The 13,376-nt window shown below is 37.2% G+C and overlaps 1 protein-coding gene across 1 annotated transcript in view; it reads right to left on the minus strand.

The window, feature by feature from the left end:
* Window positions 1-548: 548 nt before the first annotated feature.
* Window positions 549-13,376, minus strand: part of LOC125481008 (dystrobrevin alpha-like) — a 60,999-nt gene continuing 48,171 nt past the window's right edge. The window contains exons 9-10 of the mRNA XM_048596127.1: window positions 12,951-13,083; window positions 549-2,734 (exon numbers count right to left, since the gene is read on the minus strand). Coding sequence (XP_048452084.1) covers window positions 2,579-2,734; window positions 12,951-13,083 — 289 coding nt within the window. The 3' untranslated portion in view covers window positions 549-2,578. The remainder of the gene's footprint in view (window positions 2,735-12,950; window positions 13,084-13,376) is intronic.

Raw genomic sequence — 13,376 nt, forward strand, 5'->3', positions numbered from 1 at the left:
GAGGTGACGTGCAGGTTAATTAACAGGTCTACTCATAAACCACGGATTACTGAATGGATCAAAGAGACAGCCATCTAGTGGCTGAGTGCACTATTAGAAATTACTGACTATCTTAAATAAAACTGATGGCTACAGAGTTTGGATTGAAGGGAAATTAATCGTTCCCTCCAAAACAGTATGATCTTTGGAATAAGGAACTTAATGGGCTTTGACTGAAGGAAAAGGCCACCAAAATCCTTGCAGTATAATTAGTGCAAAAAGGGAGAATACAAACATATATGGCAGGCATAGAAGACCATTTAGGTTTGAGATGAGAAAGGGAAGGGCAGGATTATTAAAGACATTGGAAAGGAAATTAATAAGATTGGAAATTTATTCTTTAATGATGTTGTTTTGTAGTCTTAGTTTAGAAAGATTAAAAATTGGAAATGTAAAATCTCCAAGTTTGTTCATTAGCTACAACTACAATCATATAATTAACAATATTAGCAAATGAGTGAAGACACAAGTTCCACAGGAAGAAATGTAGGATGACCCCTACCTGCCAGCCTTTTAAAAAATTCTCTTTTTAATGAAGAAATATTCCATTCCAAAATACAGACACACAGTTAAATACCTGAACAATCTTAGAACATGGCAAGTCCCCAGCTTGTTCCAACACATTGTACATATGTATACAATACTTAACAATACAAAACATAGATCAGTAGTTTTATTACATCAACAGTGTATTACATTGAACCTTTAGTGCTTCCAAAGTTGCTGTCCTTCTTTTGGAGTTTTGGAGACATTAAATATATTAGTTGTAGTTAATTTATACATGATGTAGTCATACATTTTTGGTGAAAATTAAATGTCCATTGTTTTGGACAGAGTAAGAAAATGATGGTAATTCACGGCTATTTTGCTGAATTTATCCATTCTAAATTCAGCACAAAGACTTTATATACAGTATGTGTCTACATTAATCAACATATGCAGCTGGGAAAAGTCAGTCAAAATAAATAAAAGGTATAGAACTGGGAAACAAAACTAGACAATTTATCACTTCATGCACTAACAGAGTACAGATTGTTTCACAGTGAAGGCCACAGTCTGTGCAGGTTAACTCTGAAACATGCCAAGCCTCTCTCAACTCTTAACTATATCCAGAATCTTCCAGAATTCACATCTCTCTTTTATCTCTATCTCTATCGAACATCCATTCCCTTTAAGTAGATGTCAATCAGTAATTAACATATTTCCTTCTGCTTTTTAATCTGATAACATCAATTAAATCACACCACTTCTCCTCATGTTTTTTTTACTGTCAAGACATCTACATTCTTTCAGGGTGCTTACCACATGAGTTGTAGGTTTTTTTTGCAATTCTTCAGTTATTAATAATACATTTGTTGTGTAAGTTTACATATTATTCAGCGTGTTTCTGTTATGTCATTATTAACTTTTGTTTAACAATGCTGCAAATAAAAAGTTATTATTGACTTACATATGACATCATTTATAGAAAATGTATATGAAAGAATTATTTGTAAATTCCGGAGTAATTACTACAGAAAAAATGAATCCAGCTTTATGTAGAATAGTTTCTGTGAGAACTCACTCGGAGTTGAATCAGTTGTTTTGTACTGATCATGAACACTTTAAGACATACTTGGAGAATAGTATCTTCAACCATCTGCATGATTTGCTTGTGAATTAATCAGGTAGATGCCACAAAACCTCCTAAACCTTGAATTCTCACCTGTTGCTGTCTTTACAACATATGCAATTCTCTTCCATAGATTATTTGATAAAATATTCTTTCCTCACAATGTACACACTACACAGGCAACTAAGGTAATACACATTTGAAACATAAAATGACCAATGCACATCAAGTAATGTGTATATATATATATTTATAAGTATGCCCAAGTAAGCAAATAAAACCCAGAAAAAAAGTTTACTTTTTCAAAGTTAGCAAGTTCATGCATGTTTAAAATATTGCTTAACCCATTGTATTACTCACACAAAAGGAATTAAATAAATCAAGTTCCTTTTTTCAAACTGTCTTTGTTTTTGGCACCTATGGTTCAAAGTACAAGAACAGAATTAGCTATGAGCGTCCTTGACACAGTTCACAGTTCTTTTATTTTACAGATCTGTGCATTTAAAAAATGCTGAAAATTACTAGTTTATGGATTGTTATAGTTTTGAATAAATATTCATTTATTGTGCCATATTATATGATTTTTAAGTGCATTTCACCAAAATAGGTTCATCACAGTTGAAAAATATGTAATTTTTGCCAAAGGACTGCACAGTTCATCTAGAAACCAAACATGATGTGTATCAATTTTAGGAGCATATACAGAAAATATTATGTGTGAAGAATTATTTTTGATAGTAATACTGCCATATTTTAAATAACATCAAACCTATTCAGTTTGGTGACAACTGCTGTTGCGTTCTCCTGAATTCTGTTTTGAGGCATATAAAGAAGATGCTGATAAACCCAGCTTTAAGTAAAAGAAATGTCTGTCAACACATTGAACTAGAAACTTTTAAAATAATTGTGCTAGAGTCCTCACACTACTTATAAAATTATATTTTTTGTCATCAGACGCTTCATATGTTCATTCCATTCTTCAGTGAAGCCAGAAGTTAGACCATCTTCGTCATCTGTCCGTATGCAGCTTTCATCATCATCAGTTCTCACATAACTCTCATCATCAGTTTGACTGTAATGAGCCTGACAATTGGACAAAATGGCTAAATTATACATAGGGCAATAATCAGACAATATTAAAAAAAAACCAAATTTTGAAATTGTGAAAAGGCTCCAAAATTAACATTTTAAAAATGTTCAAAAGCTTTAGTTTAGGTAAAAGTACTAAACAGCAATAATAATTACTTGGTGCAAAGAAATCTCAGCATGCTACTTTAAAAGGTTTGTAACCATACAGTAAGATCAAGGCATTTGCAGACCTCAGTATATGAAATTTTTTGTTTAATGATATCAAAGAGAAAATCTTATTAAAGATTTAAGTTTTACATACAGGAGAAACTCCTGATACTCCTTTCTGAAGCCAGCTATTCATATTTTGTACTTTGAGAACTAGTTGATTTTGGATGTCATTGAACTAGCCATTCTTAATGTAAGAAAGTAGACAATGCTTCCACTCCTCTTTATCTGACTCTATCAGCATATCTTCCTACTTTTGTTATCAAGCCTGCTGACAGGGGTGGTGCTGCTGATGTCTAGCGTACTGACCTCTACATTGCGGAGGTTGAATGCCAGCTCTTGGACACCTCCTCCTATCTCCCCTGGACCTGGATTCCACCATTGAACACCAGGCCATTGTGTCCTCAGCAATCACTAATCTCCTTTCATCTGGTGATCTCGCCTCCACTGCCTCTGAGCTCACAGACCCCAACCTCACACAGCTTCTAACGCCTTCCCAAAATCCACCATCAGCACTACTGGGGCAGACCCACTGTTTCTGCCTGCTCCTGCCCCACAGAACCCATCTTTTCCTGCGTTGACCCTACAGAATTTCCAGTTTGTGGCCCTCCTATTCACCACTTTGCACATCCATCCCCATCAGGATGGTCTCAGGGCTTCACTTCATCCAGGAAAAGACCCGAACGGTCCCCATCCTCCACCACCCTCCTCTGTCTGGTTGAGCTCATCCTCACTTTGAACAACTTCTCCTTTAACTCCTAACACTTTCTTCAGATCAAAGGTGTGGCCAGAGGTGCCCACATGGGGCCTGCTTATGCCCATCTCTTTGTGGAGTTCTACATGTGCGATCAATAACATCATCAGAACTGCTTCCCTCTCTCGTCTGGAATTGGAAAAATTTATCAATTTCATTTCCAATCTTCACCTTGCTCTCATCTTTACCATCTGACTCCTTCCTCCCCTTCCTAGACATTGCTTGTTTCAGCTTCTGTGGATAGGCTAGCCACTAATATCTACTGCAAACCACAGTTATCAGGACTATACATCTTCATACCCTGCTTCCTCTGAAGATTCCATTCCATTCTCCGTCTCAGTCGCGTCTGTTTCAATGATGCTGACTTCTACAAGGGGCCTCCAAAACATCCCCCTTCCTTCTCAGCTGCAGATTCCCCACCACAGTGGTTGACAGGGCCCTCAGCTGTGTCCAACCCATGTCCTGCAGTTGGGCCCTCATCCCTTCTCTTCTCCCACAACACTGATAGTGTCCCCCAGTCCTCAGTTTCCACTGCATCCACATCCAAAGGATCATTAGCTGCCATTTCTATCACCTCCAGCAGATGACATCACCAGACGCATATTCACCTCACTCCCTTATCAGCATTTCCCAGGAACTGTTCCATCTGGAACACTTGGTCCATTCCTCCTGGCACCTCCCCATACAATTGCAGAGGGTGTCCATTTACTTCATCTCTTCTCACTACCCAAGGCCCCAGACACACCTTCCAGGAAAGCAGCACAATTCACTCAATCTAGTCTAACGTATTTGCTCCTCACAATGTGGCCTCCTCTACATTGGGGAGGCAAAATGCAGACTGGGTGACCACTTTGCAGAATACCTACATTCTATCTGAAAAATTGACCTAGTTTTCAGTTGCCTGCCACTTCAATGCACCAGCGTGTTCCCTGGCCAACTTCTCGGTTTCAGGTTTACTTCAGTACTCCAGCAAAGTTCAGCACAAGCTAGAAAAACAGCATCTCCTTTTCCACGTGGCAACCCTCTGCAGCCTTCTGGTTGCAGTATCATGTTAAATTATTTAAATTTACTTTAAATACATTTATGCCAGTCATCTCAACCATTTCTTGTGGTAGCACGTTCCATATTCTAAACACTCTGAGAAAATATATCTCCTCTGAATTTCCAATTAAGTTTATTAGTGGCCATCTTTGTTTTGCATCTAGTTTTAGTCTGTCCCACAAGTGGAAACATCTACATCCAGAAACTACATACTGTAGTTGTGTGTGTGTGGAGTAATGCATGTAGAAACTACACATTGTAGTTGCAACAGTACATCAGAGGCTAGGAATTCTGTGGTGAGTGACACAACCCATCCACCATCTACTAGACAAGTCGAGAGTGTAATGGAACATGCACTCAAGAAGCTTGACACTGTTTAGAATAAAGCAGCCTGCTTGATTTCTACTCCATCCACCCACTACCTTCAACACGGACTTCCTTCACACCAACATACTGTTGCAGCAGTATATACAGTCTGCAAGATGTATTGTCACAACTCACCAAGGATTCTTATGCAGCACCTTCCAAACCTGTAATATGTACCACTTGGAGGGATGAATGAAAACCACCACTTGCCTCCAAGGCATATGACCAAACTTGAAAGTATATTGCTGCTCCTTCACCGTCACTGGGTCAAAATCCTGTAACTCGTTTCCTAATAGCAAAGTGGGTATTTCTACAACTTGAGAACTGCAGTGGTTCAAAAAAAGGTAGCTCACCACCACCTTCTTCAGGGTAGTTAGGGACGGCAATAAACATCGGCGTAACCTGTGATGTACGTATTCCCTTGAACAAATTCAAACAAAGGCCATCCTTCAGTGTAACTTTCCATTCTGCCTTCAATTATAAATCATTACCTATTTCTTCCTGAAGTTGTTTGCATCAGCACTGACCAAGATTAATCAGATCAACATCAAGCACATCTTGCACCTCTTTTACTAGATGTCATTGTTGTCTCAAATAGGTAGTTGTCAGTGATTTCTAATTTCCAAAATGAATTGCTTACCAAGTAGGTATTTATGGACTCGTGACTCCAAATGAAGTGTGTTAGAATAATAACATTGCTTGTGATAGACTTTTGGATCTAATATAACTGGTTTGCTATCTTTCATGATACTCGTTCCTCGCCCTTTCTGAAATGCATTGACTTCCAAAGATTTTTGCCTTCCTTGCTTGTAATATTATAAGATGCAAATTTTTGCTCACAATGCCTATTTGAGCAATTTGAACACATGTTGATGGTCCTCCTGCCATTCATATGCTAAGTTTTTTCCTGGGGAGTTCACTTGACAATAATAGTTTGTTGTAAAAGTCTAGTATGCATGGTGCTATGAGACATCTCTGCAGATCTTCTTTGTCTTGGGGAGTTATATTTATTGGATTTTGGTGGATCAGGAAAGATCCCATAACCTGAACACAGAGCCAAAAAAAAAAAAGAACCAGCCTACATACACCTAACACTTACTGCTTTTGAAGACATTTTGTAAAATTTATTCATGGAGTATGGGTTTTGCGGACAAGGTATTTATTGCCTAGCCCGAATTCCCTGGAAAAGTTAGTTTTTAAAACTTTATCAGTTGGTCATGAGTGGATCAACCTGTTGGTTCTTTCCAACGGTCTGCTGACATTAGTGAGCATAGATTTCAGTTGTGCTTTTGTTTGGTTTTGCCCGTCACAGTCATATGATCAATCACCCAGGATTATTTTCTGTAATTCTAACCATATGCAGTGGGAAAAGATCTTGACTGACAGACCAAAAGATAGTTTCTGGAAACATTAGCTTCCAAATTGTGTTCTGAAAGTAGCAATTGCCCAAGAAAGCCCAAGTGAATCTGTGTTCACCATCCAGCTTGGAGAAGAATCTATTTCCTGTCTGTTTGGATTTCAGTTCTTGTTGTGGCAGAATTTTGCATGGGTATCTCATTATAGAAAGATGGTTAGTAGGTTGGGTTCTTTCTCACGCATGTAATAAAAGTGCACCAATGTATGAGATAATGTATGCCACAGATGAAGTTATTATTCAGTATCATTCAGCTCAGTCTTAAGCTTCTCTTGTGTATGAAAGCTGCATTTTTTGAGAGGGTCACTTTGTGGAATTACATCTTGTCTGAAGTTTAATACAGCATAATCTTTAAAGTTTTCTGCGGTTTTGAATCTGTCTGCATGCAATTATTCTGAGTCCTGATTTGACTCAATGCAAGTATTCACAGAATCACAGAAATTTACAGTGGCCATTTGGTCCATCACTTTTGCATCAACTCTCCAGAACAGCATGATATTTTAAAGCTATCTTCCTGCCTTTTCCTTGTAACCCTGCAAACTAGATAATTATTTAAATAGAAATAATGTCCTCTTGAATGCACCGATTGAACCTACCTCTGCCACACTACCAGTGACTGCATTCCAGACCTGAACCACTCGATACATACAAAAGTTTCTTCTCACTATTCTTGGTCTCTTATGTTGTAATTGATATCTTGGTAATCTCATGAATGGTCACAATGTTGAGATCTATATGCACCAATAATCCTGTTATTGCTGGTCCACTCTTCCTCTACACCAGGTAAAGTGCTTGTGGTTTCTATGCAGAATTGCCGTAGACACATTTTATTATCAATATACCAGTGAAAGGGATGATGTCCCACTATAAACAGTTAAATTTGTGGTTGTAGGACTTCAGTGACCCAGGTATAAGTTATTCAGGATTCTGACTGGTATGATATTTGTAATAGACCCTGTGTTGACTGTTGTTTGCCAGTTTTCTTTGGGAGTATGATGGTAACAATGTGCCACATTCACAATGTGGAAAACTTGTTCAACTTATAGTTTAAGGTTCTTTCACCTTGAATCTTCATGCTGATCAGTGTTGTCGCTAATCTCATTTATATACTTATGATTATGCAGGTGTCTGGTACATTATCTGCTGTTGTTTTTGTGAGAATGCTGCACATGCTTCTTGTTTGGTTGCATCCTATTGTAGCTTCTGGTTGTATCTCTACAACTTGTGGTTTTTAACATAGAGCAGCCCAATGTTCTGTGCACCACAATGTTTGCAAGATCACAAAAAATGTAGGACAGCTTTAAGTGGGTGCAACAGACCACATCTCCCACACAGTTTACTAGCTTTTTTCATCATGGTTACTACACCAACATCAGCAACTGCACCTAATGCTTGCAAATGTTGTCATCTGACTACAATGGCTTCCTATTCTTTGCCATCATTTAGAAATCTGTGATCTCCTAGATATCTCTTTGGCTGTTCACAACAAGAAAGACACTGACTGTTCCCAACTAGCCCTCATTTGCAAAACTCTCAACACAGTGAGCAATATTAAATGTGATTCTATGGTTGGACATTGCAAACACAAATTTCAGCATAACCTCACGAACGGTCACAATGTTGAGATCCATATGCACCAATAATCCTGTTATTGCCAGTCCACTCTTCCTCTACACCAGGTAAAGTGCTTGTGGTTTCTATGCAGAATTGCCATAGACACATTTTATTATCGATATACCAGTGAAAGGGATGATGTCCCACTGTAAGCAGTTAAATGTGTGGTTGAATTCCAAACATACAGGAACTAAATTCTTTTCCAAGCTGGATGGTAAACACAGATTCACATGGGCTTTTTTTAGGCAATCACTACTTTCAGAATTCAATTTGGAAGATGATGTTTCCAGAAACTACCTTCTGGTCTGTTAGTCAAGATTTTACTGCTACATAATTGTGTGTGTGTGAAGAATTACACCAGGTTTGGATTGTCAGTTGAGCTAGCAAGTGTGGCTCACTTGCATGTACTGGAAGCTAGATATATAATTATACACAGTTATGTTCTTTTCAGATAGAACATGTAAGGAAACTGCACCTATTTCAACTCAAAAAAACAGGTGACAGATATCCTTTGATTCATTTCACAAGACAATGCCTTGACCAATGAACAGGTTACAATTTAAACACATCTTGTTATTTAACTTTCAATCACTGTTAACAGGTACATTGTTAGATTCTATTTGCTAACCAATAGCATTCTCCTTTCCTACAGCATAAAGCCTGTTTCCCCCTTGGTATTTCTTGTGAACAGTCCAGGAGTGCAAGACGAAAAACATCGGTAAGAAAATTCTTTTCAGCAATACTTAAGTTCTACCCTACCAAAAGACTATTAGTTTACCAGGTAGTACCTTGTTGAAAGTCTTTTAAAAATGTAAATAAGTTACCCTTGCCTAGACTTTCTATTATTACTTCAAGAAAATCAATAAAGTCAGTCAGACATGATATTCCTTTTTGGAATCTGTGTTGACTATTCTTACCGTATTTTTGATTTCTAGATTTTGTTTTCATTTTTATCTAATCATTTCATCGGCCTACCACCTCAAGTAGTCTATTAATCCCTGGACTTATTCTAACTTTTTATGTATAGAAACCACATTAACAGACCACCAGTCATCTGAAATTATTTTTTCCCAATGAATGTTCTTTATATTTAACAGCATGTCCACTTTCTTTTCCTCAACCTCTTTTAATAGACCTGACAGCAATCCATCCAATCATCTCCAACTTTGATTGGTTCACTAGTTATCTCTCATGTTTCTACCTTAAATGTCTTATCTTTTCTGATCACTTCATCCAATGCCACATCTATCTTATATAAAATAATATTAACACGGAGCTCCAATAACAAAACAAAAACCTGTTGTGTGTAATCACTTTTGAAGTAGTTGTAATAATTTGATTTAGGTGAGGTGGGAAATTGAAGAAGATACAATAGAAACATTTTTACATACACCAACCGCATTAAGTACATTTGGCCATAATCTGGGTGACTATTAAAGGAAAATTACAGACTTCGAAAAGGAAAATTCCAATACACTTTTTCTTGAAGAAAATTGGGGAGATAAAACCTTTTTCCGAATATTTCCTCACTTTAGTACTCCAAATCTACCTAAAAATGTGTAGCCATTGAAAGCACAATCCACATATTACACTCAAACTTCTTTTGAAAAGATTCTCTCTGTGCACAACTGACAATAAATTAGTTGGGCAGGGGGCTGCTCCTGCAGCTTTCAACTACATCTTGTAGTAAAGAACTATATCTTTACAATCCATGAAATATGTATAAATTGGGCATATTCAACTACAATTTGTGTTTTATTAAAGGCATTATAGAAATATTCTGTGGTACTACATGAGCTTTATCAAACAAATTTTGTCAGCAATAAGGAGCTATTTGGTCAGGTTGTCAAAAACTTGCCTTCAGCTCTCCAGTGACCAGCAGTGACAAAATAATTGCAAAGAAGGTCTGAGTAGCAATAAAGATTAAAATAAAGAAATACTTGAGATGAGACTGTCTATTCTGTGCAAGACACTCATAGTTTTATTAATTGTAATTTGGTGTCGCCTTAAAAGTACTGGAGTTTTATAGAGTCATACAGCATGGAAACAGAACACTTCGGTCCAACCAGTCCATGCCAAACATAATCCCAAACACAACTAGTCCCATCTAGTAGCCCATATCCCTCCAAACCTGTCCTATTCATAAACTTATCTAAGTGTCTTTTAAACATTGTAATGGTGACCAATTCCACTACTTCCTCAGGAAGTTCATTCCACATGCGAACTACCCTCTATGTAAAAAAATTGTCCCTCATGTCTTTTTTAGATCTCTCTCCTCTCATCTTAAAAATATGCCCCCTAGTCTTGAAATCCCCCATCCTAGGGAAAAGATTCCTATTTAACCCAATCTCAACCCCTCATGATTTTATGCACCTCTATAAGATCACCTCGCAACCTCCTTTGCTCCAGTGGAAAAGGTCCCAGCCTATCAGCCTTTCTTTATAACTCAACCCTTCCATACTGGCAACATCCTGATAAATCTCTTCTGAACCTACTCCAGCTTAATAATGTCCTTTCTATAACAGGGCAACCAGAACTGGACACAGTACTCCAGAAGAGGCCTCACCAATGTCCTGTACAACCACAACATGACTTCCCAAATTGTATAGTCAAGGGACTCAGCAATGAAGGCAAGTGTGCTAAATGCCTTTTTAACCATCCTGCAAAGTACAAAGAATCATGTACCTGAAAACTTGCACTAGAAAGTAATATTGCAAGCCAATGTAACAATGATAGATAAAAATTACTTACACAGGATACAGAAGAGTCTGTTCACCCCTGCAAACTGACCTGTAAATAGCAGATAAAGTAAGGAGAAAGAGAAAGAGCCCAAAGAGTAAGTAATGTGATCATTCAAGGTAATAACGGTGTTTTTAAAGATGAGATGTGTGAATAAAATCTGAAACTTCAAATTAAGAAAATGTGAAAAGGAAAAGAATGTGCCGTGCAGTATCTAGCAGTGAACTCCAAACATTGTAAACATGGTGAAGCAGGATTCGAGTTAAAAGGAAATTTAAAATATCAAGCATGATTGTTGTTACTATGCCTCTTCTCCTACAGGGATATTATTTGAAAGCAAAAGGAAGTCAAATGAGAACTTATCTAAAAAGGTTAAGTTAAATTTCTTTGAGCTTAGCATATTATTACAATTCAATCTATTTTAACAATAAAGATAAAGCTTTTATTGAAATAATGCAGGATCTGCATTTGAGAAGTGCTTGCTTCCACTGGTCTTCCACCTTCAGAATCTGTAAGCAGAGCATGTCAATAACCATACTCATAAATCTGCCCAAATCACCACCCTAACACTGAATACTACACCCATGAGCATGAATACCAATTAAAATACAGCTCCAAGTATCTGTAAATGAGACTGCTGTAACAAATTCTATTTTCCTCTTTTACAGTAACAGCACATATTAGAGAATCAACAGGAGTAACTTTCCAGCAATTTTTTTTGGACAAGATAATATACTTGCTTAGCTGGAATAAATTGGAATTGAATGAAAAAATAGAAATTCTAAAGGAGAATATTTGGGTGATCAATTCCACCAGATTACTATTCCTGGCAATGTAGGTGGAAATGACTCACAATGACTTGCACAAAGATAAACAAAAACAGACAACCTTTAGCAGCAAGAACTCAGTTGAAGCAACTAGTTGGAGTGCTGTACAGCAGATTAAAGGGGGTTCTCCTTATTTGTATGAAAATTGGGGTTTCAGTAGAAGAAGATAGAATATCACTTTCACATTGAATAATTGTGCAGTGTCATTAGGCATCATATAAATATTGTTGCATAGTACTCGTCACTGTTAGCACTATTGCTACCAAAGATCATTTTAGGCACATTTAAGTACTATTATTGAAGGAACACTAGTATCAGCAATTTCTGGTTTCAGGCAAAACCCATTTTGTCAGATTTACTCCAAATTTGGATAGCTCTCCCATATGAATTAAATTCAATGTCCCTAACACACAGGCATTACAGTTACCATAGATTTAACATCCTACACACCAACATTGTAGAGACTATAATAGACTACAAAATATGAAGTCTTTCAAATTTCAAGCAATTCAGGTAAACATCATCATATTTTCTGCTACCGTGCTACTTCAACAAAAATGTAGTGCAAACCCCTTTGCACTTCCCAGCTATATAATGTTTTGACACACCAAAAGAATATCTGAGGAAATTAAAGGACCATTGTTTTATTACTAAAGACCAGTGTTTTTCTTATCTCACTGGCCAGGCTGGCAAGATTCCCAAACAAGATTCTTTGCAATTCTTGGTATTTGGGATGCATAAATTGGCAACTTCACTTTGAGTGACTGGAATATATTAACAATTCAAAGGATGTGCATATTTGTTGAAGATGGTTTTGATTTCCTTAACTAAATGATTTTTACCATTGTGAATATATTTTGATTGACCAGTTCCAAATTGTCAGTGGAGTTTTGCAGATACGTGACTGTGACGGATTCTTCCAGCTAAGGCCAATAAATAATGAGGCAACGAACGAACAGAATCTCCAACTCCTTAAAATGCAAAGCTACCAGAGAAACATTTCATTGAAAATGCATACTTGTGGTCAAAGCTCTCAATTCCCTCGAAGGCAACATCTACAGACCAGGTCACGTGCAACTAATTTACAGACGAGTGTGCACTCTGGGTAGAGCCTCTCTCACAGAACTGAAATTTAGTAACCATACTTTAATATATTCTGATTTATATCAGTGGTACCTTATTTTCCTGCAAAATAGTTCCCACAAAAAGTTGCACATGGTAGATGGTAGACATACTGTCCTGTCTCACCTGATAGCTCTCATCTTGCAATTTCTGCTTCAGATATTCCTCGAGCTTCAACTCCCGTTCAAGTTGATGGACAGATTCATTTTCGTAACTTTCATCATCGGTTCTAATGTATGATTCACCATCTTCTGCAACACTTTAAAAAAATAAAATTTTAATAGCAGCGTCTTTGCCTCCTTTTTTCAGCTCTGTTTATATTTATATTCTTAAATTTGTAACAGAATTCTGAAAGGAAGTCCATAATCTTCTCAGCCAAATACATGCTCTTACAATCATGACTTAGCAAGTAATAGTTAATCTTTCATAGCTGAAGTGACCCCCCATTTTTCTGAGCAGAGAAATCTGAGAGAGGACCAGATTGAACTGTGTAAGATTATGAAAGGCATGGTCAATGTGAATAGGAAGCAGCTATTCCCCTTTGTTGAAGGG

This window comes from Rhincodon typus, chromosome 4, assembly GCF_021869965.1.
Source record: "Rhincodon typus isolate 14 chromosome 4, sRhiTyp1.1, whole genome shotgun sequence".
Classification (NCBI taxonomy): domain Eukaryota; kingdom Metazoa; phylum Chordata; class Chondrichthyes; order Orectolobiformes; family Rhincodontidae; genus Rhincodon; species Rhincodon typus.